We start from the raw sequence: 21,861 nt of genomic DNA on the forward strand, positions 1-21,861 counted from the left end.
TCGAATTAGTTCAATTCAAGTTCGAGTTCGATTTGAATATCGGAAATTTTAAATTTTTTTGCTTGAATTCGATTCAAATTAAATCTCGGCTTTGAATCGGGCTCAAAAGAGAATATATTCATTACCGATTAGAACTATCGCTTGAGAATAAATACTTGAAAGATTTGAAATTTATTTATTTAATATTAGTATACAATAATTTTATTATATTAATACATTATTAAGACTATCGAATAAAGTAATTTGACTTGAGTTCTACTCGAACAAATATTTTCGAGTTCGATTTTAATTCGTTAATTTAAATATAAATGAAATTTTTGTTTACATATATCTCGCCTTCATTCTTTGGTTTAGTCTTGGATAGATAAATTTGGGCTGAATTGATTTCAAATCCAAATTCTAAATCCACGGTTTTTGCTTGGCCCAAAAATAGGACGAGACTTGAGATCTATATTCTAACCCAACAAATTATTTTTTTTCCCCAAATCCGAAGTCTTCTGTACAGGTTTGTTATTCCAAAATTGATTATTCTCCGATATTATCTGTCGATTAATATCAAATCTTTTCTGCTGGAGAATGCGCAATGATAATCTGATTTAACTTCGAAATGTAAGTAATAAATAAATAAACATGAAGAATTATTTTTAATATTTGAAATCCCGGAGTCAAGAATTAATGGTTTTAAAATTAATTTAAAAACGTGTTCATCCAAAGAAAAGATTTTATAAATCAAATTTTCAAATATTTTTTTTAAAATCTATTTATATAAATTAAAATCAAGATTTTATAAATCAAAATTGTCGCAGCAGCAATCCAAGTCAAATTTCACATATTGTCTGATGCTGATTATCGATTTGACTCTCTTTCTCTTTTACTATTTCTTGTCTGCATATTAATAAATGATCTCCCCAACTGCAAAATAATTGTTATATATACAATGTAATAATATATAATTCACATTTCCATATGTTCTAAAAAAATTGACTAATGCGTTTAATTGTGATTTTTTTTTAGTAATAATAACATGTCATTTGATTTTTTAAAATAGACTTAAAAAATAACGGAATTGCATCCAACCACCCAAAACTACTCTCATGAGCCATCTGATTAATCTTGTGTGGTTTGTATTGTGACTTGGGATCATACCTTTGTATTATATGAGTGAGTCTTTTGTGATACGTTCTCATGGATCTATATATATGAGATATATTGACTCGATTCATATTTACAAAGATAATTAATATTTTTGATATAAAATGTAATATTTTTTCATAATTCGGGTTGGCTTTGAAATTAATTTTGCAAAATTGAATTGTGAAACAATTTCACATACGTTTTTAATCATGCAATAACATTTATTATTAACTAAATAATGGCTTCATGGGGTCAAGATGAATTATATAATTATAATATATGATAAAATAAATTCACGAACTCTCTACCCACTTCGCTTACATTTAATCAATAATAAGGTAAGATCCGCGTGGAAGTCGTTTTGGTTTGTTTAACTAATACTAAAAAATACTAATTCGTTGTCCAAATCTCACCAAAAAAATCCATTCAATTATAAATTTTTTTTTTTAAAAAATATCTATATTTATTTCGTGCCCGAGAAATTTAAAAATTATTATATTTTATATTATTTTACTTTGAGTACGATGATATCAAATATGGAATATTATCTGAAGGGGAATATTATCTGATTTATCACGTCTTTTTTGTTGGGCTTGGATTCTATAAAAAGCAAGTTTGATGAGTCATAACACATAATGAATAAAAAGGTGATTTCTTCTCTAAATTTTTTTCATTTGATTTTTCTTTTTGGATTTTATTCAAAATTATCATTTTTTAAGATTTAAAAAAAACATAAATTATTGCAACATACGCGTTTGAGTGGAAGTATTGGTTATGCACTACCCTTGATTTAGAATAAAATATCATCTCATGCCTAAATTATTCAATATTAGAACTTTGTTGGTTGGATCTTTGTTGGCGTTAAAATTTGGACAAAGCTTTTCCCATATTTATGAATTAATTTATAACAAAAACTCGCTCTTATGAGTCAATTTTGTAAGATATATCTCCTACATAACCCAAAATTTATGTCAAAAAGATTACTTTTGACTTTAAATATGGATCGCGACGACCCCTATCACGTATATGAATTCGTGAAAACATCTTACAAAAGACATTTTCTTTAATTATTTTGTTCAAGAAAATTCAACGTGTATTGTAAACGAGGACGAGACGAGACGAGAAAGAGACTAGAGAATACTTGTCAAATGCCTTGACCTAACAATCCATGTAAAAGGACTCCTGACCACGAACCTTCGTGGTGTAGTGGTATTGGACAAGCGTGGGTTCGAATAAAAGGAATAAAAAAAAAATTTCGTTGATTGTTGAAAAATAAATGCCAAGAAATTAATGCTATACTTTTAAATTATTTGTTTCTCGAGAATTTCTAAGGTTGGAAACGCATGAAGTCATGATAGTACGACGGAAAGTACTGAGTCACCAACGCAAAGATGTGAGAGTTTGGTTTTTCTCACATTTCTCGGAAGCTCCCAGGAAGCAACTCGGTGATAAAATGGAATTTTTTATTTATTTTTAATTCCATTTCCAAAATTATTAATTCGTTCTATTGTGATTATTATNCTCACGCGGGGAGAGATGATCAAACCCGAGAAAACCGACTATTTCGACAGGGGTGAGACCACTGGGCTACAAGCCCGGTCTCATTTTTTTTAATATATTATTTTGATTCATATGTAATACCTACAAATGTCCATGTTTTTCTTCATCATTATTATGACCAGAAAACCAAGTTTTGGCTCATTGGGTTGAAAAGGCCAAAGCAACAATTATTTATGTTGCAGCTCAAATCACTCGATAATCATGATTTGACTAGTTGACTATGATGATTTGGAAATTGTAATAACAAAAAAGTATCCAAAGATTATTTAAACAATTATATAATTTTACTGTATATTTTAAACTTTATTATAATGATAATATCTAAAGCCGGAAAATTAATAATTGAAAGTTCATGTCACGATACAATGACATAAAATAGTGACATGCATAAGACGAGGTCTAGTTACTTAAATTAATAAAGTCCGAAATTTCTTGAATTTCTAAAAAAATTCAAACCTTCCTCTATCTTCCATTTGAACTTTCAACAAGTTAATTGTATAATATTCAAGTTTAAATATTTGGGTTTTTGAATAAGAGAACAAGTAGGTGGTTAAGAACTTGATTTACTCAATTTGTACCATGTTCCTCTTAAATTTATCATAGAATACATACTTGAACATTTTTATATTTATTTAAAAATTTAAAGGGCTTTCTATATATATATATATATATTAATACTTGATTTCAACAGAGCTCGAGTTCGAACTTGAATATTAAGTGTTATGCCTTATTTTGTCAATAAAAAAAATGAGCAATCATTCTCTTGCAATGTATAAAAAAAATGAATGGATCGTATAACACAATTAGCTCTTCTCAATCGTTAATTAATGTAAAATAATTGATCGTACCGCCTCAATGGACTCAAAAGATTGGACTAACTTACACGTATGTGATTAATTTAGATATTAAGCTTTTTGGCCATATATTTTCTGGTCCACATGTGTGTTGGGAATATTTTAAATATAAAATTATTGATTATATAATTTTCAAATAAATCGATTTTTTTTTTTGTTGCACAAACGACTTTTTTGTAGCATAAAAACTACTTCAACATCAATAATTGAGTATCATCAAATTTAAATGTCGATATTTGCAATTCTATGCAATTTGATGGAGAGTAACATTGCCCAAAACATTGGGGCAACATTTAATGTTCGTACAAATTGGTATAAGTTAGGAAAGTTTACATCGTATTCCAAATTGTGACCCCACTTCATTATTTTGCGTATTTAAATTAAATAAATACGAAATAGTATCACTTTATATTTAAGTGGAGGGTGGGGGGTGACGGGACGGAACGGGACGCGAGTAAACATTATATTTGATTTGCCACATGTAAAGTAACATTTGTATCTTGTGTATTTGTATATGTGATTTTTTTAAGACATGAACTTATGTAAGATGGTTTCACGGATCGTATTTTGTAAGACGGATCTTTTATTTGGGTCATCCATGAAAAAATATTACTTTTTATGATAAGAATATTACTTTTTATCGTGAATATCGGTAGGGTTGACACGTCTCACAGATAAAGATTAATGAGACGTCTCACAAGAGACATATTCTTGTATCACAATCTGTATTTATCCAAAAATTAAACCGGCATATTTTACTATTTATTATTATTATTTAATAATAATTAATAAATAAGAGGGTTTCATTGAAATTAAAAAGATAATCTAAAACTCTCTTTAATTTAAAAGATAAAATTATTTTGTTACTTATTAAATTTTTATATTAAAAAATAATTGTAATTTGTAGATAGTAAAAAAGGAATATTCTTTTTAGAAAGGAAGGAAAAAGAAAAAGAATAGTTGGATGGGGCTGTACTTGACAAGTACATGTACACGACCATTATTATTATTAGAGGTCACACAAAATCAAGAAAACCTTTGTTCCAGAAAAGAAAATCAACCGTTCCACCCATATATTCCCCCTTTTCCACCACGCGACACGGGGCGCGCGTCAGCGCGTGCCCGAGAGGTGGGGCGAATATATATGCCGAGCACTCAACAACCGTTTGATTCCTTCCAAATTCCTATTTCCAACCCACCCTTCCTACATTCCTTCTCCGCTCCTTCCCTTTTTCCTTTCCAGATTCAGTGAGATTTTTCAGTTTCATTTTGGCGTACGCACTTTACTCCAGACTGTATTTTTTCATCTCAATTTGGTTTGTTTTGTGTTTGTTTGATGTAGATATGGCGGCGAAGGATGAAGCTATGGAAGCTCTGAAGAGAGAAGCCGTGGATTTGGTTGGACTTTGGATTTACTTCGTTTTTTCTTTGTTTTCTGTATTTTCCGTTGCATGTTGCCGCTGTTTTTTTATTTATTTATTTTGTTTTGGTGGATACTACGGTTGCAGGAGAACATACCGATCGAAGAGGTGTTTGAGAATCTGAGATGCACGAGAGAAGGGCTATCGTCTGAGAATGCTAACAGAAGGCTCGAAATTTTTGGTCACAACAAGCTCGAAGAAAAGGAGGTTAGTTTTTCAATTTTTAAAATTTTTTTAAACTTTAATTTTAAGTTATTATTTCTACTTGTCACGTATTTTTCGTGTTTATTGGGCGGGAAAAATGTGGATAATTGCAGGAGAGTAAGATTCTGAAGTTTTTAGGGTTTATGTGGAACCCGTTGTCATGGGTGATGGAAGCTGCGGCAATTATGGCCATTGCTCTCGCTAATGGAGGAGTTAGTGCTTTTCTTTCTTAATAATTGCTACTTTTTGTTGTTCGTGTGTGTGGTTTCTCCGTTGCTTAATTTGACTATGTACTGTGCAACAAGCAAAGTTGTAGTTGAGTTTCTTTATTACGGGTTCTGTTTGAATAATGTTCAACAACATAGTATAAATTTTAATAATCGTTTGCTACTCCGGTGGTTGTCACGATATGAAATGTTTTTTTCTTTTGATTTTGTTTTTCATTTCTCTTGGAGTAACTTATTTGCCCGTTTGAAACTAAACTATTTTTGTATGTGTCTGTCGGTTTTTCCCCCCTTTTTTTTGGCATTTGATTTCTGGTCAATACTGGTTTGCAGTTTTGACAAGCCTTTTTTGGGGAAAAAAAAGTCAATATTTGTGGAATTTTAATATTTTGCAAAACATTTTTTCGGTTTTATGCATTTAATTACTTGGGGAGTAATTTGCAGGGGAAACCACCAGATTGGCAGGATTTTGTTGGTATCATTACTCTTCTTTTAATCAACTCTACCATTAGTTTCATTGAGGAAAACAATGCTGGAAATGCTGCTGCGGCACTCATGGCTCGCCTTGCTCCAAAAGCGAAGGTGGTTAAATGTTATTTGGTCTAGTTGCATAACGTGTTTTGGTTATTTAATGTACAAATTTTGCATAAATTACAATGATTTCATTCAATTGAAAGTATGTTTTAATGACAAATGTGAAGGTTCTTCGAGATGGGCAATGGGTTGAGGAAGATGCCGCCGTTCTTGTTCCAGGGGACATAGTTAGCATAAAGTTGGGAGATATTGTTCCAGCTGATGCTCGACTTTTAGAGGGCGATCCTTTGAAAATTGACCAGGTCCTGCTGTGGCTTATATGCCTTTTCTTATGATTTATACTTGTAATTCTGTTCGTTCGTTTACCTTTTCTGTCGGTCACCTGATTATTTTCTATTTTTTGTTACAGTCTGCTCTAACAGGGGAGTCCCTTCCCGTGACAAAAGGCCCCGGGGATGGCGTATACTCAGGTTCTACAGTCAAACAAGGGGAGATAGAAGCAATGGTCATCGCCACTGGTGTACATACATTCTTCGGAAAAGCTGCCCACCTTGTGGACTCCACTAATCAAGTTGGGCATTTTCAGAAGGTGTGGATTATAAATCCAATTGTTTCACTCAACGCCACGATTGAAACATTGATGTTACTCTGAAACTATGGGAATCTATTCATTTCATACCTTTATGTTATTTGTTTTAGGCAAATTTTGCCATATTTGTTTTGCCAATCCAATTTAGTGTGTAAATTCGTCATTTTCTGCACACTAGTACTTTGTTCGAAACTTGGTGTTAATCGTTGGTTTCTGTTTGCTGAAGGTCTTGACTGCCATTGGAAATTTCTGCATATGTTCTATTGCCGTGGGGATGATAATTGAAATCATTGTGATGTACCCAATCCAACACCGCCCTTATCGTCCAGGAATTGATAATTTGCTTGTGCTCCTTATTGGAGGAATTCCAATTGCAATGCCCACAGTGTTGTCTGTTACAATGGCAATTGGTTCACACCGTTTGTCCCAGCAGGTACAATGGCTTTGATGTTTTCGTTGAAGCTGAAAGTGTTACGTTTGAAGTTTTTATATTAATAGATAGTTTATTCTATCAGGGGGCAATCACTAAAAGAATGACAGCAATCGAAGAAATGGCTGGCATGGATGTGCTTTGCAGTGACAAAACTGGAACCTTGACATTGAACAAACTTACAGTTGACAAAAATCTCATCGAGGTCAATAAAATTGTCTATGGAATGTGAATGGACTGGGCGTTTCAATGCCTGTTTTTAATTCCTTAGTCTCATTTATGATTGTAGGTCTTCTCTAAAGGAGTGGATGTAGATACAGTTGTTCTAATGGCTGCCAGGGCCTCTCGGTTGGAAAACCAAGATGCCATTGATGCTGCCATTGTAGGAATGCTGGCAGACCCCAAAGAGGTACGAAGACATTAAATTACATCCTTGTAAGAATGATTTTATAGGAGATTACATTTTGATCTAATTGTTATTACCATGAACAAACAATGTTTAAGAGAATTTTTTTCCTCTGCTTCTAATATATGGAAAAAGGCAAGGGCGGGCATTCACGAGGTTCACTTCTTACCATTCAATCCAACCGATAAGCGCACTGCTTTGACATATTTTGATAGTGAAGGTAATTGGCATCGAGTCAGCAAGGGTGCCCCTGAACAGGTATAATAAAAATCTGACAACCAAATGCTGTGTGTTGCTTAATCCTTTTCTGATTAGCTGCACCTTTTTGCTTCTAGATCTTACATCTTGCGCATAACAAATCTGAGATAGAACGTAGAGTTCATTCTGTGATTGATAAGTTCGCTGAGCGCGGGTTACGATCTCTTGCAGTAGCATATCAGGTGACCTGTTTTCTCTGATTAATATTTAGTCCTACGCTAATACTGTTCTGTGAATAAGTCCTACCTCTTTTCATTCATTTGACAGCCTTATTGTATTTCAGGAAGTTCCTGAAGGAAGGAAGGAGAGTCCCGGAGGTCCATGGAAATTTATAGGACTCTTGCCTCTTTTCGATCCTCCCAGACATGATAGTGCAGAGACAATCAGAAGGGCTCTGAATCTTGGTGTGAATGTGAAGATGATAACTGGTGAGCGTATAGTTTTACAAGAACGTTTGCTGCCTATGTGCCTTGGTTAATGATTCGCCAAATAAGAGTTGGAATGAATCAGGCATGTTTAATTGATTGGTCTATCACTTTCTAGCAGAGATCTAGTGAAATTCCTCGCTGGATATCAGTAATCTCCTTGTTTCTTCCTTAATTGTTTATCTTAATTAGTTCCCCCCCAACCACCACGCCACTTGATACAAAATTTCTAAAAGAAATAATTTATCAATTGTCGTTTTAGTTTAGGGTCTTTTATACCTAAGGAATTTTTTTGTTTCCTGCTCTCGGTCAGAAGCCACCGAACTGATGGCAAGGGGTTCATCACAAGGAAATGTTTATTTGGTGCTTCTTAACTCATCATTGAACCCTGTATGTCGGTTACCTATTTCCTTAGGGTTTAAGTACCGACTCTCGGTGTCTTGGCATATTTTCTCTGGTTGGAGGTAGGTAGCATCAAAATAGAAGTTCTCAGACCTGTGAAATTTGCAGTTTGTGTCGTGACGTTGGTTTTAACCTAGTTGTTTTGAAAGTTTTGACTTAAGTAGTTTCTCCACTCGTTATTGCACATTTGCACTATCTGGCATTTAGGGTTTCTGACGACTTTTATCTTGTTCGGGTGTACTTCCAGTTGGTATTTCGAAATGATCCATATTTGATTTGCATCAGGTGATCAGCTCGCGATAGGGAAGGAAACAGGGCGGCGTTTGGGGATGGGAACCAACATGTATCCTTCATCTACTTTGTTAGGGCACAACAAAGACGAGTCCATTGCTGCCTTGCCCGTCGATGAGTTAATTGAAAAGGCTGATGGTTTTGCTGGCGTTTTCCCTGGTACGGTTCTTTTTCTCTTGATGATGAATTACAAGTACACTTTTCTGATAGTGCCAGCACCATATTCTACGAGAATAAATACTGTCTTTACTTAATTTAATATTTTTACTGATTCAAGTTCGCATTTACAGAGCACAAATACGAAATTGTCAAACGCTTGCAAGCCATGAAACATATTTGTGGGATGACTGGTGATGGGGTGAATGATGCCCCTGCTCTCAAAAAAGCTGATATTGGCATAGCTGTTGCCGATGCAACTGATGCTGCTCGTAGCGCATCTGATATTGTCCTGACTGAACCTGGCCTAAGTGTTATCATTAGTGCTGTGCTAACTAGTCGAGCTATCTTTCAGAGGATGAAAAATTATACGGTAAGTTTTTATAATTGATCTTCTTGGCAAGAAGACCAGTCTACTCGTTTTTTCTGGGTTGGGGATTGGGGCCGTTTCTTTTAGCTCTTCCACTTCAGTATGCAGACTACCTCATTTAGCTATAACCAGGCAATTTTCAATCATTTCCCTTTATTCACAAACACCAACTACGCTGCCGTCTTATGTTGCACAAGTCTGGCAAATCTCTCTTAATAAGCTTGTTTTTTATCATGCAGATTTATGCCGTTTCTATCACAATCCGTATAGTTGTAAGTTTCTGAATTTGTATACTTACTAACTACGGTGGCTTGACAGTGATTAAGTCATAATCCTGTTCTCTGATATAACTTTTGGTATACAGCTTGGTTTCATGCTGCTTGCACTGATATGGAAGTTTGACTTCCCACCTTTCATGGTTCTGATAATTGCCATACTGAATGATGGTAAATATTTTCCCCTTGCTCCCTCCTTTCATTTTTCAACTATCCTTGCCAGTTAAACCACGCATGTACGATTGCTATCCAGTTTTTGTAATTTGTATTGTTACTCTAGATTCTATTTCTATAGATTAATCACGGCGAACTTCTGTCCTTTTACCTATGTATTAAAGAAGCACACTAGTGCAGTGCACATGGAAAGATTAGCCATTATGGGAACTATGCTCTGGTAATTCTGAAGCTTTAATTTTGACCCAGGTACTATAATGACAATATCTAAGGATAGAGTGAAACCATCTCCTTTACCTGACAGCTGGAAGTTGGCTGAGATTTTTACCACGGGGATCATTCTCGGGAGCTACTTAGCTATGATGACAGTCATTTTCTTCTGGGCAGCATATGATACAAACTTCTTCACTGTATGTATCGTTTTAGTTCCATCAAATAATGGATGACTATATCTATGATCTATTCTGCTTGTGTTGGACATAATGTTACTTGTGTTCATGGTTATCAAAATTTGGAAATTCATAAAAATAGTACAAGGGAGTTTCAGAAACAAAAATTTGACACAAAGGGTCAGGTTGCTTCTTGTATTATTGCACGGATTATGGACAAGAAAAAGATGTTCTGGCTTATTCTGGCTATTCATTATTTGTTTTAAAGTGGCTTTTAAACTATAAGTCAAGAAGAATGCTCTAAGTCTTTTTTTTGCCTGCATATTCTGAATTACAGAGTGTATTCGGCGTTCAATCTCTCGAGAAAAAATTTCACCCCCACTACAGAAAGCTGGCCTCTGCAGTATATTTGCAGGTTAGCATCATCAGTCAAGCCTTGATATTTGTGACGAGATCGAGAAGTTGGTCTTTTGTCGAGCGTCCCGGACTTCTGCTCATAGGGGCTTTTCTCGCTGCTCAGCTTGTAAGTGCATTACTGGTCCTGTGTTTCTTAATTGGGGGAAGCATACAGACAACCTGAAATTTCACTTCTTTTTCATGGCAGGTTGCAACCCTAATTGCAGTATATGCCAATTGGAGTTTTTCTGCGATAGAAGGGATAGGATGGGGTTGGGCAGGAGTTATATGGTTATATAATGTCATATGCTATATTCCACTCGACTTCATCAAATTTATCATCAGATATGTCTTGAGCGGAAGGGCTTGGGATCTTGTCTTTGAGCAAAGGGTATGTCGACTGGAACCATAATCTCGTATTTACTGGATTATATTTTTGAAGTTGCTCCATTCATTTTGGGATGATGATGTAGATTGCCTTCACAAGGAAGAAGGATTTTGGAAAGGAAGAACGTGAACTCAAGTGGGCACAGGCACAAAGGACTCTCCATGGACTTCATGCACCTGAGACACAGTTTGGTGAACGCAGTAATTATAGCGATCTAAATCAGATCGCGGAAGAAGCAAAACGACGTGCTGAGATGGCAAGGTATGTGTATTAAAGGAACTCTCGCTGGACAATAATTTAAGCCAAAACTGGAAATTTCTAAATTTCTCAACACAACTTTTTCAACAAGTTATTGAAAAATGCCAATTAAAGTAGGGCTATACGACTCAACCTCTAATAAAAAAGACTAAATCTCACCCAATACACCCAATTAGATTCGCTGGTCTGTTCTTGTTTCGGGCATATGTTTGCTAAATTCCTTCTCTGCTCTATCGTTTCTCACAACTGTACGCTTGGTAATGTTGCAGGCTGAGAGAGTTGCATACTCTGAAAGGGCATGTGGAATCAGTTGTGAAGTTGAAGAATCTCGACATAAATACAATTCAGCAGTCATACACAGTATGAGCATGACGGGTGCAGCCTACAGGCTAACAGCTATATATAGATAAAGTCACATTACTTAATGTCAGTTAAACCTGGGTTTTATTGGTTGTGTCTAGCTCATATCAATTAATGGAGGTAACATCCGTTTTTCCTTCTAGTTTCAGTGCATGTTCTTTTTTAGGGGGGGCGCGTGCTTGGCAAGATTTTGAAATCAGAGGGGTTGAGTGGCCTCCCTTAATGTACTACATAGTCGTTATGCCAATGGTGAATCGGTTTGAAGGCTTGGTTTTAAGATTATATGGTATCTTTACGGTCTCTGCATTTTGTTTTCTAAAGGCACCTATTACTTCTAAACGACATAATTTTTTTTATTTTCCTTTTTCCTAACTTTGGCCAGTTTACGGTTATTTTTTAATAATTTTGTTGTGTATCGACTAATTTACATTTCATTTTAATAAGATTAAAAATTCCCTATTAGCTGATAAATGGAATTTTTATGATTCCAGTGCTATTCATTTTTATAGACTCTGTATTTTATAACCACTCAGGATACATTAACCGGAAAAGAAAATATCAGTTCTTATACCAAATATCGACATGATAATATCAAATTCAATATCCCCAAAATTTACCTTTCAAGGGAAATAAGAATAATTTGTCACGGCAAATTCGGCATTCCTCGTTCTCTCCGTTGTGGAATCAATTTTCTTGGTTTCTGAAACCGCTAGGCGCTATGGCGGTACTTTGTTTTATCTGTACGTTTCGAATTCGTATTCCCAAATGCCAATAACCAGTTGAAGTACACGTGCATTAATTCATAGCGTATAGCGGTGATCTTGTTGGATACACGCGTTTTTGGAGCAAAATTGTTTTCCTGAAAAAAGAAAATTCTTTTGTTAAAAATTTGTATTTAGACGGGTTTTTCAGAAGGAAACATTATCTAATCTAAAATCCTGAGAGAGAGAGTTTAGACTCCTAAAATCTGATTTTAAAAAGATATTTAGTAAGAACCAAATATAAATATAATTAAGATGTGATCGAGGATTTTGTTAATTGTCCTCTCCGCCTATGCGCCGCAAAATCAATTGTCGATATGGAAAGTGGAAACCAAATTTGAAGAACATCCCGTGGAACACCCGCACAATGAATTTACAAGGACCTCAACAAACTAGCATCTGATCACTGATCGAACAAATTTACAAAAGAAAAGACAGGAAAAGCTTATCTGTACGCAATGAAACGACGATTTCAGCCCCAAGACATACGGCCGGGATCTAACAATGAGATCGCGTAAACTCATAGAACACATTCGGAGGGAAAATTTTGATAGGAGAAATGTGTACGGAAATTTTGATAGGAGAAAGTATGAGAATTAGGTAATAAGTGGACGAACCGATTAGCTAGATTGCTTGCAGGAGTTCAAGTGGAGTTTCCAGCACATATACACTCTCAGCCGCGACGATACAGGTGACTAGACAGCGTGATCAGATGACCTCCATTTCTCCTCCGCCGGCAAGGTTAGAAGTAGTCATTCTCTCTTCAAGTTTTACTTCATAGTCTCCGGCGAATAGCAGAGATTTCGCGTAACGAAGTGAATGCGTGAAATGCGACACGATTGTCAAACAGTCAACGCTATCTAAATTCTAAACTCGCTGACATTTGGGTATTGAACGGGCCTTACCAAGAAAGCCCATTTATGAAATTATGGACATACAGGCCCAAACAAATTCATACCAGCATATTGCATCTTGGTAAAATCTTTACATAAATTACGAATGAACCTTTCTTTGGTTTCCATAATGATGAAGTCCAAGAAATTGTTAGTAACGCAAACAATTGAGCTTCTACTCCTTTGAAGAGACACTTTCAGAGAAATATCGGAATCAAACGTAACAACAATCCAAGATCCGATAAAACACAGTCTCTTCTAATAAAGCAATCACACATACGGGAAACACATCACTTCAACTTAGACAGAAAACCTCGTGTTTCAAATTTATAAGATGTTTTATCAAAGGAAAGAGGAAAACTGCATTGATGGGAGAAAGTTTCAGAAGCCAACTAGACACCGCCATACTAGTTCGCCATACTAGTTCGGTACCCCAAAAAGGGAGAAAGAAAGGATAACTACCATAGCAAAGTTTGAGAACCGCCATTATTTCTAAAATCACCAATATAGTCCACCAAAAAACGAGCAATACAACAGTCTTTCATACCCGCTCATCAAGGCTTCAGAGCCAAGGCCAGACCAAACTTGGCACTTTTGTCAATAGACTTGGTATCCACTTCAGTTGAAATGGTGATGAGGGACTTTGGGCGCCATTCATGCTGGATTAAAGCACTTGCCTTGCCAAAGTGGTTGACACGTGCTTTCACAGTGGTCAGTGGATCCAATGAATGCTGAGTGCCGACGGTGATGGTATTCTCGTTATTCGAAAAGCTGTGGGTCACCTCCGCACCAACCGCAGTGTTGGTTAATGGGCTCACAGTGTGGTAGTATGATGCACTCAGGGTGTCACCCTTGTCGTTCCTGAAGCAACATCAGTCCCATATTTACTAGAGACAAACTTTATGATACACCATTCGAATGAAAAAGCCTTCGATGAAACTAGAACAAGTGTGAAATCTAAAAAAAGCCAAAAATAAACTCACAGAGTTAAAGCAGCAATGAGGTCAGTATTTGTAAAGCTTGCTCCAAAGTTCAATTTGGTTAAGGCTCCTTCTTTGGTATCAAAAGAAAGATCACTCCCAAGAGCAACAGAATTGTTTCCCAGAACACCAGAAAAGTTAACAATGGGATTTGCAGTTAACCCTATGCTTGAGCTTATCCCAGCGTAATCATGCAAGTATTGAAGCTCCAGCTACAATTATCAATACAAACAGAATCAGGTCAAATGCTCCAAGCTACAGTCCTTGACAAGGCCAGAGACTACGTAGGTTTTAGCTCACCTTTCCAGACCTTTGATCAGGAACTCTAAAGCTTAAGATTGTTTTCAGCCCAGGAGCAGGCTCATCAACAGTGATGGTGGTTAAGAGCTGAAATTCATTCCAAAATTAGTAAGTGCTTAAAAGGATTCATAAATTTAATCTATAATTATTAAACGAATTGTAAGAATTGTTTACATTACAGCATAAGAAAGATGACTGAGATACAAAGTATTTAACCACAAAAGAATAACAAGTATTAGTAATTAAAGATGTTGTGTTTCATGATAAAAGCAGGGATGCAGATGAAAGAACATACATTGGAGGCGGTATCCACTTTAAAATCAGTAGTGATGTTTTTGTGCTTCAACTGAGTATTGATATCAGCCAAAAACAATTCACCTTTCTTTGTTCCGGTAGAAGTGAGAGTCTGCAAACAAAGCATTAAGATTCATTCAGATCCATAAACACATAGCAGAATAAAAATACAGCTAAATTGTAAGAAAAACTGTGCATCCCCCAGACCAGATGACATCACCTATAAATCAAACCATCTACCCAAAAGGACTTCTAGTTTGAAAATCAAATCCGTAAGCATCACAAAATTCTTCAATAGGAAAAGCATTTAAACTTCTTCAAGCATGATTCAATTTAATAAATGCAAGATGAATAAAATCAGCTACTTCATCAATGGATATGAACCGAATACCAGCTTCAGCATTACAATTCATGCATCCACACCCCACACAGATGTGACACAGAATATAGACAAGAAAACATGTAAATATAAACACTATACTCAACAATTCCAAAAACAAAGTATAGAAGAATGATTTACATTGCACGATACATGTCAAATGAATTTAATATGTGAGGAAATCAAATCATTTTAGTATAGAAAATCCAGTCAGGATTCTTCGTTTCAAATGGTGTTCTAAACATACATACATCGAAAACATGTGTTTTGTAGCCCAAAATAACAAGTCAAAATTTCAAAATAAACCATTCAGAGACGATTATGTAGCAGAAAAAATAAACCGATTCTACTTTCGAAACAAGAAAACCCCCATAAAATCAATACTCACAACTCCAGTGGGCGAGTAGGTGGTGATAGTAAACTTCTGGTCAGCATGATAATCCTTGTTCAGAAGATCTAATTCCAACAAATAAAATTAGTAGAAAAACAGCCCAAAAAAATTACCAGCAAAATGTAACAGAAAAAATTGAAGAAAGGATATCCAACATTCATCAAAACCACAATAATGAAGAAATGAAAAGCCAAACCTCGAGCTCTTTTGCCAATATCGGAGTAGAGACCCGGACCCTTGCCCATGGTTTCCTTGCCGAAAATCGGAGCTCGCGAGGAAAATAGAGAGAAAATGAATGCTGAGAGAGAGAGAGAGAGAGAGAGAGATTTCTAGAAGCGAAATTATTATTATTATAAGGAGAGGTAAAAGCCCTAATTTTTTTAAGGGTGTGATGTGTCATGTGTGAAGGTGGTGCAATTGGAATCTCAGCCGTTGATGAGATTGGGGTGTGCAACGGGTGGAGATAAGCCGTTGATTTGGCTAATTTCTTTGGCAATAAGATAGGTACAAATATGTATTGTCCCTCAAGAAATTCCAGTTTTTTTATAGTAAGAAAAAACAAATTTTGGGGAAAAAGTCAACACTTGAACTAAGAGGAACGATTTGATAAAGAATTTCAAATTTATTGGTACTTAAAATATCAAAACGTCATTTATTTTGATTTCGACAGCAAAACCATTTTCCCCCAATAACCAATTCCTATAAATTTTAGAATCATAATTTTGAAATCAACTCTCGTCCAATTTTGAAAATTGAACATGTCAGTCCAGTAAAGTCATATATCATCAGTCATAATTTTACAATTGTGAAACAATACCTAATTACAATTTACAAACAGATGTGTCCAACTTGCCATAGATCTTCCACAATCTTAAAACTACTTACAAAATTTTGAATAAGTAATAGCAATATGTTACAAAACATCATTCAATATTTAAGTTGTTTCAAACCCATACCAACAAAAAAACCTTTCTCGATCAAGTACACTGCAACGATATTTTTTTAATTATCATAGAAATAGTTGCGAAACCACCTTCAAATCTGTCTTTGACATAAATACAACAAATGCAACAATCGTAATACAGCATTTCATAATTTGAAGGGCGAAAATTTGTTCAAGAGCCTACGGCAACTGGTTGGAAAACAACATATATTCTCAGCTATAAAAGTTAGTAGATGTTATATTTTCCAGAGCAGAGTCTTGAACCAAGTACAGGCGTCATGACCTCTGAAGCTATGTAACGACCCATCAAGATTCTTACTCACTGTCAGATTCTTCTGCCAACCCCATGGTTGAGGCCTGTGGGTTCTTGTAGCCCTTGATTTCCTCGCTATAACGTTTTTTATCAGCCCGTGCTTTTGCTTCATATGGGGCTTTCTCCTCAGCTGTAGATCAACAACACTAGTGTGAGGACCAAAATTGTAATTCTACAAAGTTACCAAGAAATAAATGCCGTGGTATGATACCTGTCAGCTTATTCCACCTATCCCCAAGTTCTTTCCCAACCTCCGTGAATGAAATCCCAGGGTTGTTTTTCTTCACATTCTATGTCACAAAAGAAACATGGGTTCCGTGACCATAAAATTGAGTCTTTGGAAATATAACTCAAGGGAATATGATTTCAGAACTTATCTTAAACGAACCTCTCTTTCTGTTTGGGAGAAGAACATAAAGGCGCTGATGGACCTCTTTGGTGCATTTGGGTCCTTTTTCTTCTTCTGTTTCTTCTTCTTTGACCCATCTTCGTCACCATCTTTAGTTTTTTTCCTACTTGACGATGCCTTGAAAGAAGGCTCTTTCTTGAGTTTCTTTTTAATCGGTACCTAAATCACCATCCACCGATGGAGTCTCAACATACGGGGAAGAAACTGAATCACATGTGGAAATTAGTAGTAAATTTACCTCTTTCTCCTCTCCACTGTCACCGCCATCAGATTCTCCTTGCCCTGAATCATCTGTAGGGGAGCCTCCATCGTCCTTGTCGACAACAAAATCTTCATCCTGCAAAGATTTCAAACCCAAGTTATTACAATTCAAAAGTTAATTTTGTGCACACTAATAGCATGTCCGCTTTGATTGCCATTGTAGATCCTAATAAAATAAATTATTCAAGAAAATGACACTTACCTCTTCATCGCTCTCATCTCCAGCTGCTTCATTCTTGATGCGCTCAAGATGCGGGTCAACAGCATCATCATCATCACTCTGCAGAACAGCTGCTACTCCCTCTGCAGTCTTGGCACTCCCCAAGTTCATAATCTTCAGGCCCTTGATACTGTAACAACGAACTAATACAGTCAGAATTTAACAAGAACGACTCTTTTCTGATGGGAAAAATAAACAACCAGTAAGAGAGATGTACTGACCTAATGAAGTCAAAAAGTGAATGGTACTCATTTCTTTGTATGTTTCGGAAAAGGTGCTCCTGCTCAGTCTTAAGTCTAATGAGAAGATCAAAGTAGTGCATATTTGAACCTCCAGCAGTATGCCTCTCAAACTCTACGTAGTCAATCTAGATTAATATCAAAACAGCAAACACATCAACTTCTGCAGAACAAATACAAGCATATGATACATATAGCTGCATGAGAAAATATTTATAATTATAATTGCAAATTTTACCTCCTCGTGAAGAATGAGAGTGGGTGGTTTGGGTAAAAAGAAAAAGCTCTTTTCGAGGGGATAAAGAACTCCATCTTCAGCTTTCAGGGATGACTTCACAGCATAGCCATCCTGATTGCTGCGGAAATTTCCAGGTTTAGTGATTTTGGCGCCAGACAAACCCCGGAGAATTGTAATAAAGACTTCATGCACCAGACCCTGATATTTTTTAAAAAAATATATCATGACAACCATCATCAAGGTGAATTCACTGTAAAATCATAACCAGTTTCAAGTGCTACACAATCATGACTCCAACTTCCCATGTATTAATGGGAAACACCCACTATTGACGGAGGAGCCACTAAATCTTAAGTAGAAGAAAGATGAAGGAAAACAAAAAAGACAGTGTTTCTTTCAAATGAAATATTCAAAACCGAAAGGCAAACCCAAACCCAAGAAGGTAAGAAACAGATAAGGAGAATACCTTGTGTTCCGGATTAAGCTTGTCCTTATACTTGGTCTGGTAAAGTTCATCACTCATAGACAAGGTGGTGTCCATAACAGAGTCTGTCTCAAACTGCAAAAGTTAACAAGTATCTCAGAAAATGGTTAACAGCATCATTCATCAGAAAATGGTTAACAGCATCATCATCATCACTCAGCATTTTTATGGTGAATATTAAAATATTTGAAAGGAATAACTACCTGCATCACTATATGTGGATATAAAGTTTGGCCCTTCCGAATTGGCGGGTCAAGAGTAACAACCACAAAGGTGTGAGGTTGGTTAGACTGCAGTAGAGAAAACGATGACGCATCAGATCAGATGCAAACAATGACGATCACCAAACTATTTATAGAAATGAACCAAAGAGCAGGAAAGCATATACATGATATATGCATACACACAAATTTCTATAGAGGCTTTAGAAAGAACAGAGGCAAAGAACCTTAGGCAACCAAAAAACACGAACAACGCTGCTGTACTGAATTTTGAAATCATTAGCTTGCCCTTGGAGACGCAAAAATGACAGATGAAGTTCAACATTGTATCGTCCCCTAAAAGAAAAGAACATCTATGTTGGACGTCATGCAATAGAGAGAAATAACTGACACTGAATCAGTAGATCATGGTACCAGCTCAGAATTACCTACCTAGGAGTGAGGATGGCAATTCCATCAAAAGTAACGACAGCTTCTTCACCACCGGCTCCAACATCAGCCATTGACACTATCTTGTCTCGGAACACCTACATCAAGAATAATTTCTTATACTAAGTTTTTTTATCACCCAACAAGTCCAGGTCAAAGTTCCATGTAGAATTTACCTGAGCAGAAGGGCGATTTTCATCACCGATGAATTGAGTGTTCGAATTTGGGATGTGAAAACTGATTTCCATTAAGGAATCTTTCTGTAAAACAAGTACTTCATAAATTTGCTAGTAATAAAAAAAAAAAAGATATCCAATCAGGGTTATCATTCATGTGATGCATAATAAACTCACAAAACGATTGCAGTTGGGGTGTGTAATCGTGAAGAACAAGATAGTTATGAAGTAAATACCTCATTAGCTCCAGTCGTGTCATCCACATGAAATTCCAACATGACATCATTTTTCCCTTGAAGTTGGGTCTGTGCAACATCAGCTAAAGATATCTCAAATGCTTGCTTACCACCAACTAGAAATGTGAGTGTATTACCTGGGGAAAAAGATCAAGACATGTGAACTCCGTGATCTAATAATCACATCTTAAACAACATGGAAGGCATACAATTCAAAATCATCTCACTAAAACACAACACATTACTTCAATTCTCCATGCATAATAAACGATGATGGAAATGCGGAAAGTCAGTTTTCTTCACACCAAAAAAAACATCTGTCGTGTTTATCTTGCATAACTTTAGAACAGTCGTATGTTCATCAAAGAAATGGCAAATTTTAATACCAATCAATCCCGATTCATGATACAAAATTGAAGAATAAGAAAAGTAACTGAGTTATTTCAACAACAATTACCATAACAGCTTGTGTATATAGACAATACCACAACACAAAATGAGTGAAAAAGGTAGAGACAGGTATAGATCCTATGAATTTAAAATTTTCACATACCATTTAAATCAACATCTCCCCAATTTTTCCCACTCACAGCGAGCTGCTTCTCCTCTGGTGTTTTCCCATAATTGGATTGGAAAAACGCAGTCAGACCAGTAACATCCTGCACAAAAAGTACCTTCTAAACACAAGGTAGAGTGCTTTCTGCGTAAATGAACCAACCCCATAACAAAAGAACTGGGAACTATGAAAGACAATAATTTCGACATTGAATTTTGTGTTCAGAAGATTTGATGATAGAAGATATGGTTGTGAAACATAAGGAGTGCAATAGGACGGATGGAGAACTACATTATAAGTTATAACGAGACAACATGTATAATAATGATCTTCGCTAATTAACAATTTCCAAACTTAATTGATGGAAAAAATAATAAATGGCTTAAAGAATAATTAAACTCGGCTTGAGAACCAAGAAAAGCAACATAGCTTCAAGAATTCATAACATAAGATAACTAGAAATAAGAGGTAGAAAAAGGCACGAATAGGAGTTCACCTGGTCCCGAAAACCTGTAAATTTATAGTGAAGACCATCTTTGGTTCGAACACCTAGTTGATTAGATCGAGGGACCTTCATCCAGGTAAGGGCAAGCAAGTCAGATTTATCAACTTCCACAGCCTTGCCACCTCCTTGTTTCTTCCATACTATCCCACCGGAGTGAACTTTAAGTTGACCAGGATTCTGCAGTTATAACAATATTTCAAATTGATTTTCACCAACCAAAAGAAAAAGAACAACAGGGTAATCTGTTATTCTAGGATGCAACTACTGGGACATTAAATTAATGACTATCGAGAAACAAATCCTAGAGGAAGGATGAGGCAAAAATAATCGAAGATTCTTCTTAATCTTATTCAAATAAACAGCCAGGGCAGGAAAAAAAAACTAGCTTCCGATTTTGAAACTCTAGGGAAGTTATTTAGATTTCCGTATTCTGCTATCGCAATCAACTGGGAATCGCTTACTTTGAAGAAAACGCAGAGTGACAGATGCAAATTTAAAACTCTACAGATCACCCTAAATTTAAATAAATACTCGAAAAACAACGACATTGACGATTTTATCACGAAACACACCAACAGAATTAAACACCAACAATTCCACACAAGCCCTGGAAAATAAACGGAAGAAATCATCTCAAAGAAGAGGGAGAATTGCTCTTCCGAGCTAAACATAAAAAAAAAACATCAAAGGCAATTATTAGGGCTCATAATCACGAAGAAGCAAGAAAACAAACACCACGCCTAAAGCAGACAAAGAATTTGCGAATCAATAAAACTAGACAAGAAAAAAGGGTAAAACTCTGAGCTTACTGTTCCGCCACGACCGCCAAGAGAGATACTGTTGAAGGAGTGACCGTCCGCCATTGCCAATTTTTGAAGGTGACGGAAGGTTTAGGTTTACATAGAGAGAAAGGTTCCGTCTTCCGAAGCGCGAAAGGATATTATTCAGTGAGGTCGGTGCAGTGGACAGCGCGCAATCTCGAGCACTTCTAAACTGGGCCGTAACCTGATTTCTTTTATTTTATGGGCCACTGTTTAATACTCTGTGACATGCCTTCAAAAATTTTGAGAACAAGACGAGATCGTGTAGTACGGGGAATGTTTGGCTGTTGATCATATTATATGAAGTTATTACC

The 21,861-nt window shown here is 35.9% G+C and overlaps 3 protein-coding genes across 4 annotated transcripts; 1 reads left to right on the forward strand and 2 right to left on the reverse strand.

Annotated features, from left to right (window-relative positions):
- The first annotated feature begins 4,574 nt into the window (after positions 1-4,574).
- LOC140970791 (plasma membrane ATPase 1-like) lies at positions 4,575-12,444 on the forward strand. Its single transcript, XM_073432693.1, has 22 exons — positions 4,575-4,796; positions 4,891-4,946; positions 5,057-5,176; positions 5,287-5,385; positions 5,842-5,979; positions 6,099-6,233; positions 6,341-6,520; positions 6,747-6,953; positions 7,036-7,155; positions 7,240-7,359; positions 7,492-7,614; positions 7,692-7,796; positions 7,898-8,042; positions 8,727-8,891; positions 9,023-9,261; positions 9,498-9,530; positions 9,623-9,704; positions 9,957-10,117; positions 10,434-10,619; positions 10,701-10,883; positions 10,966-11,141; positions 11,408-12,444. Exons 2-22 carry the CDS (start codon positions 4,893-4,895, stop codon positions 11,502-11,504), a joined length of 2,868 nt encoding a protein of 955 aa, XP_073288794.1. The 5' UTR covers positions 4,575-4,796; positions 4,891-4,892; the 3' UTR covers positions 11,505-12,444.
- A 985-nt stretch (positions 12,445-13,429) lies between these two features.
- LOC140970792 (mitochondrial outer membrane protein porin of 34 kDa-like) lies at positions 13,430-15,852 on the reverse strand. Its single transcript, XM_073432694.1, has 6 exons — positions 15,693-15,852; positions 15,494-15,561; positions 14,728-14,838; positions 14,433-14,519; positions 14,136-14,344; positions 13,430-14,013 (listed from the first exon to the last, which is right to left on the reverse strand). Exons 1-6 carry the CDS (start codon positions 15,739-15,741, stop codon positions 13,707-13,709), a joined length of 831 nt encoding a protein of 276 aa, XP_073288795.1. The 5' UTR covers positions 15,742-15,852; the 3' UTR covers positions 13,430-13,706.
- A 665-nt stretch (positions 15,853-16,517) lies between these two features.
- LOC140970793 (FACT complex subunit SSRP1) lies at positions 16,518-21,729 on the reverse strand. 2 transcript variants are annotated; one of them, XM_073432695.1, is made up of 16 exons: positions 21,536-21,729; positions 20,718-20,903; positions 20,219-20,324; positions 19,666-19,802; positions 19,430-19,513; positions 19,257-19,351; positions 19,052-19,160; positions 18,807-18,893; positions 18,586-18,678; positions 18,120-18,317; positions 17,864-18,009; positions 17,625-17,772; positions 17,400-17,498; positions 17,141-17,320; positions 16,964-17,042; positions 16,518-16,882 (listed from the first exon to the last, which is right to left on the reverse strand). In XM_073432695.1, the coding sequence occupies exons 1-16, from the start codon at positions 21,587-21,589 to the stop codon at positions 16,755-16,757; spliced, it is 1,929 nt and encodes a 642-aa protein (XP_073288796.1). In that variant the 5' UTR covers positions 21,590-21,729; the 3' UTR covers positions 16,518-16,754. The 2 variants fall into 2 exon arrangements, with proteins under 2 accessions (XP_073288796.1, XP_073288797.1); XM_073432696.1 differs by lacking the exon at positions 21,536-21,729 and adding an exon at positions 21,258-21,276.
- Positions 21,730-21,861: the final 132 nt, after the last annotated feature.

Source organism: Primulina huaijiensis, chromosome 2, assembly GCF_012295235.1.
Source record: "Primulina huaijiensis isolate GDHJ02 chromosome 2, ASM1229523v2, whole genome shotgun sequence".
In the NCBI taxonomy this organism is placed as follows: domain Eukaryota; kingdom Viridiplantae; phylum Streptophyta; class Magnoliopsida; order Lamiales; family Gesneriaceae; genus Primulina; species Primulina huaijiensis.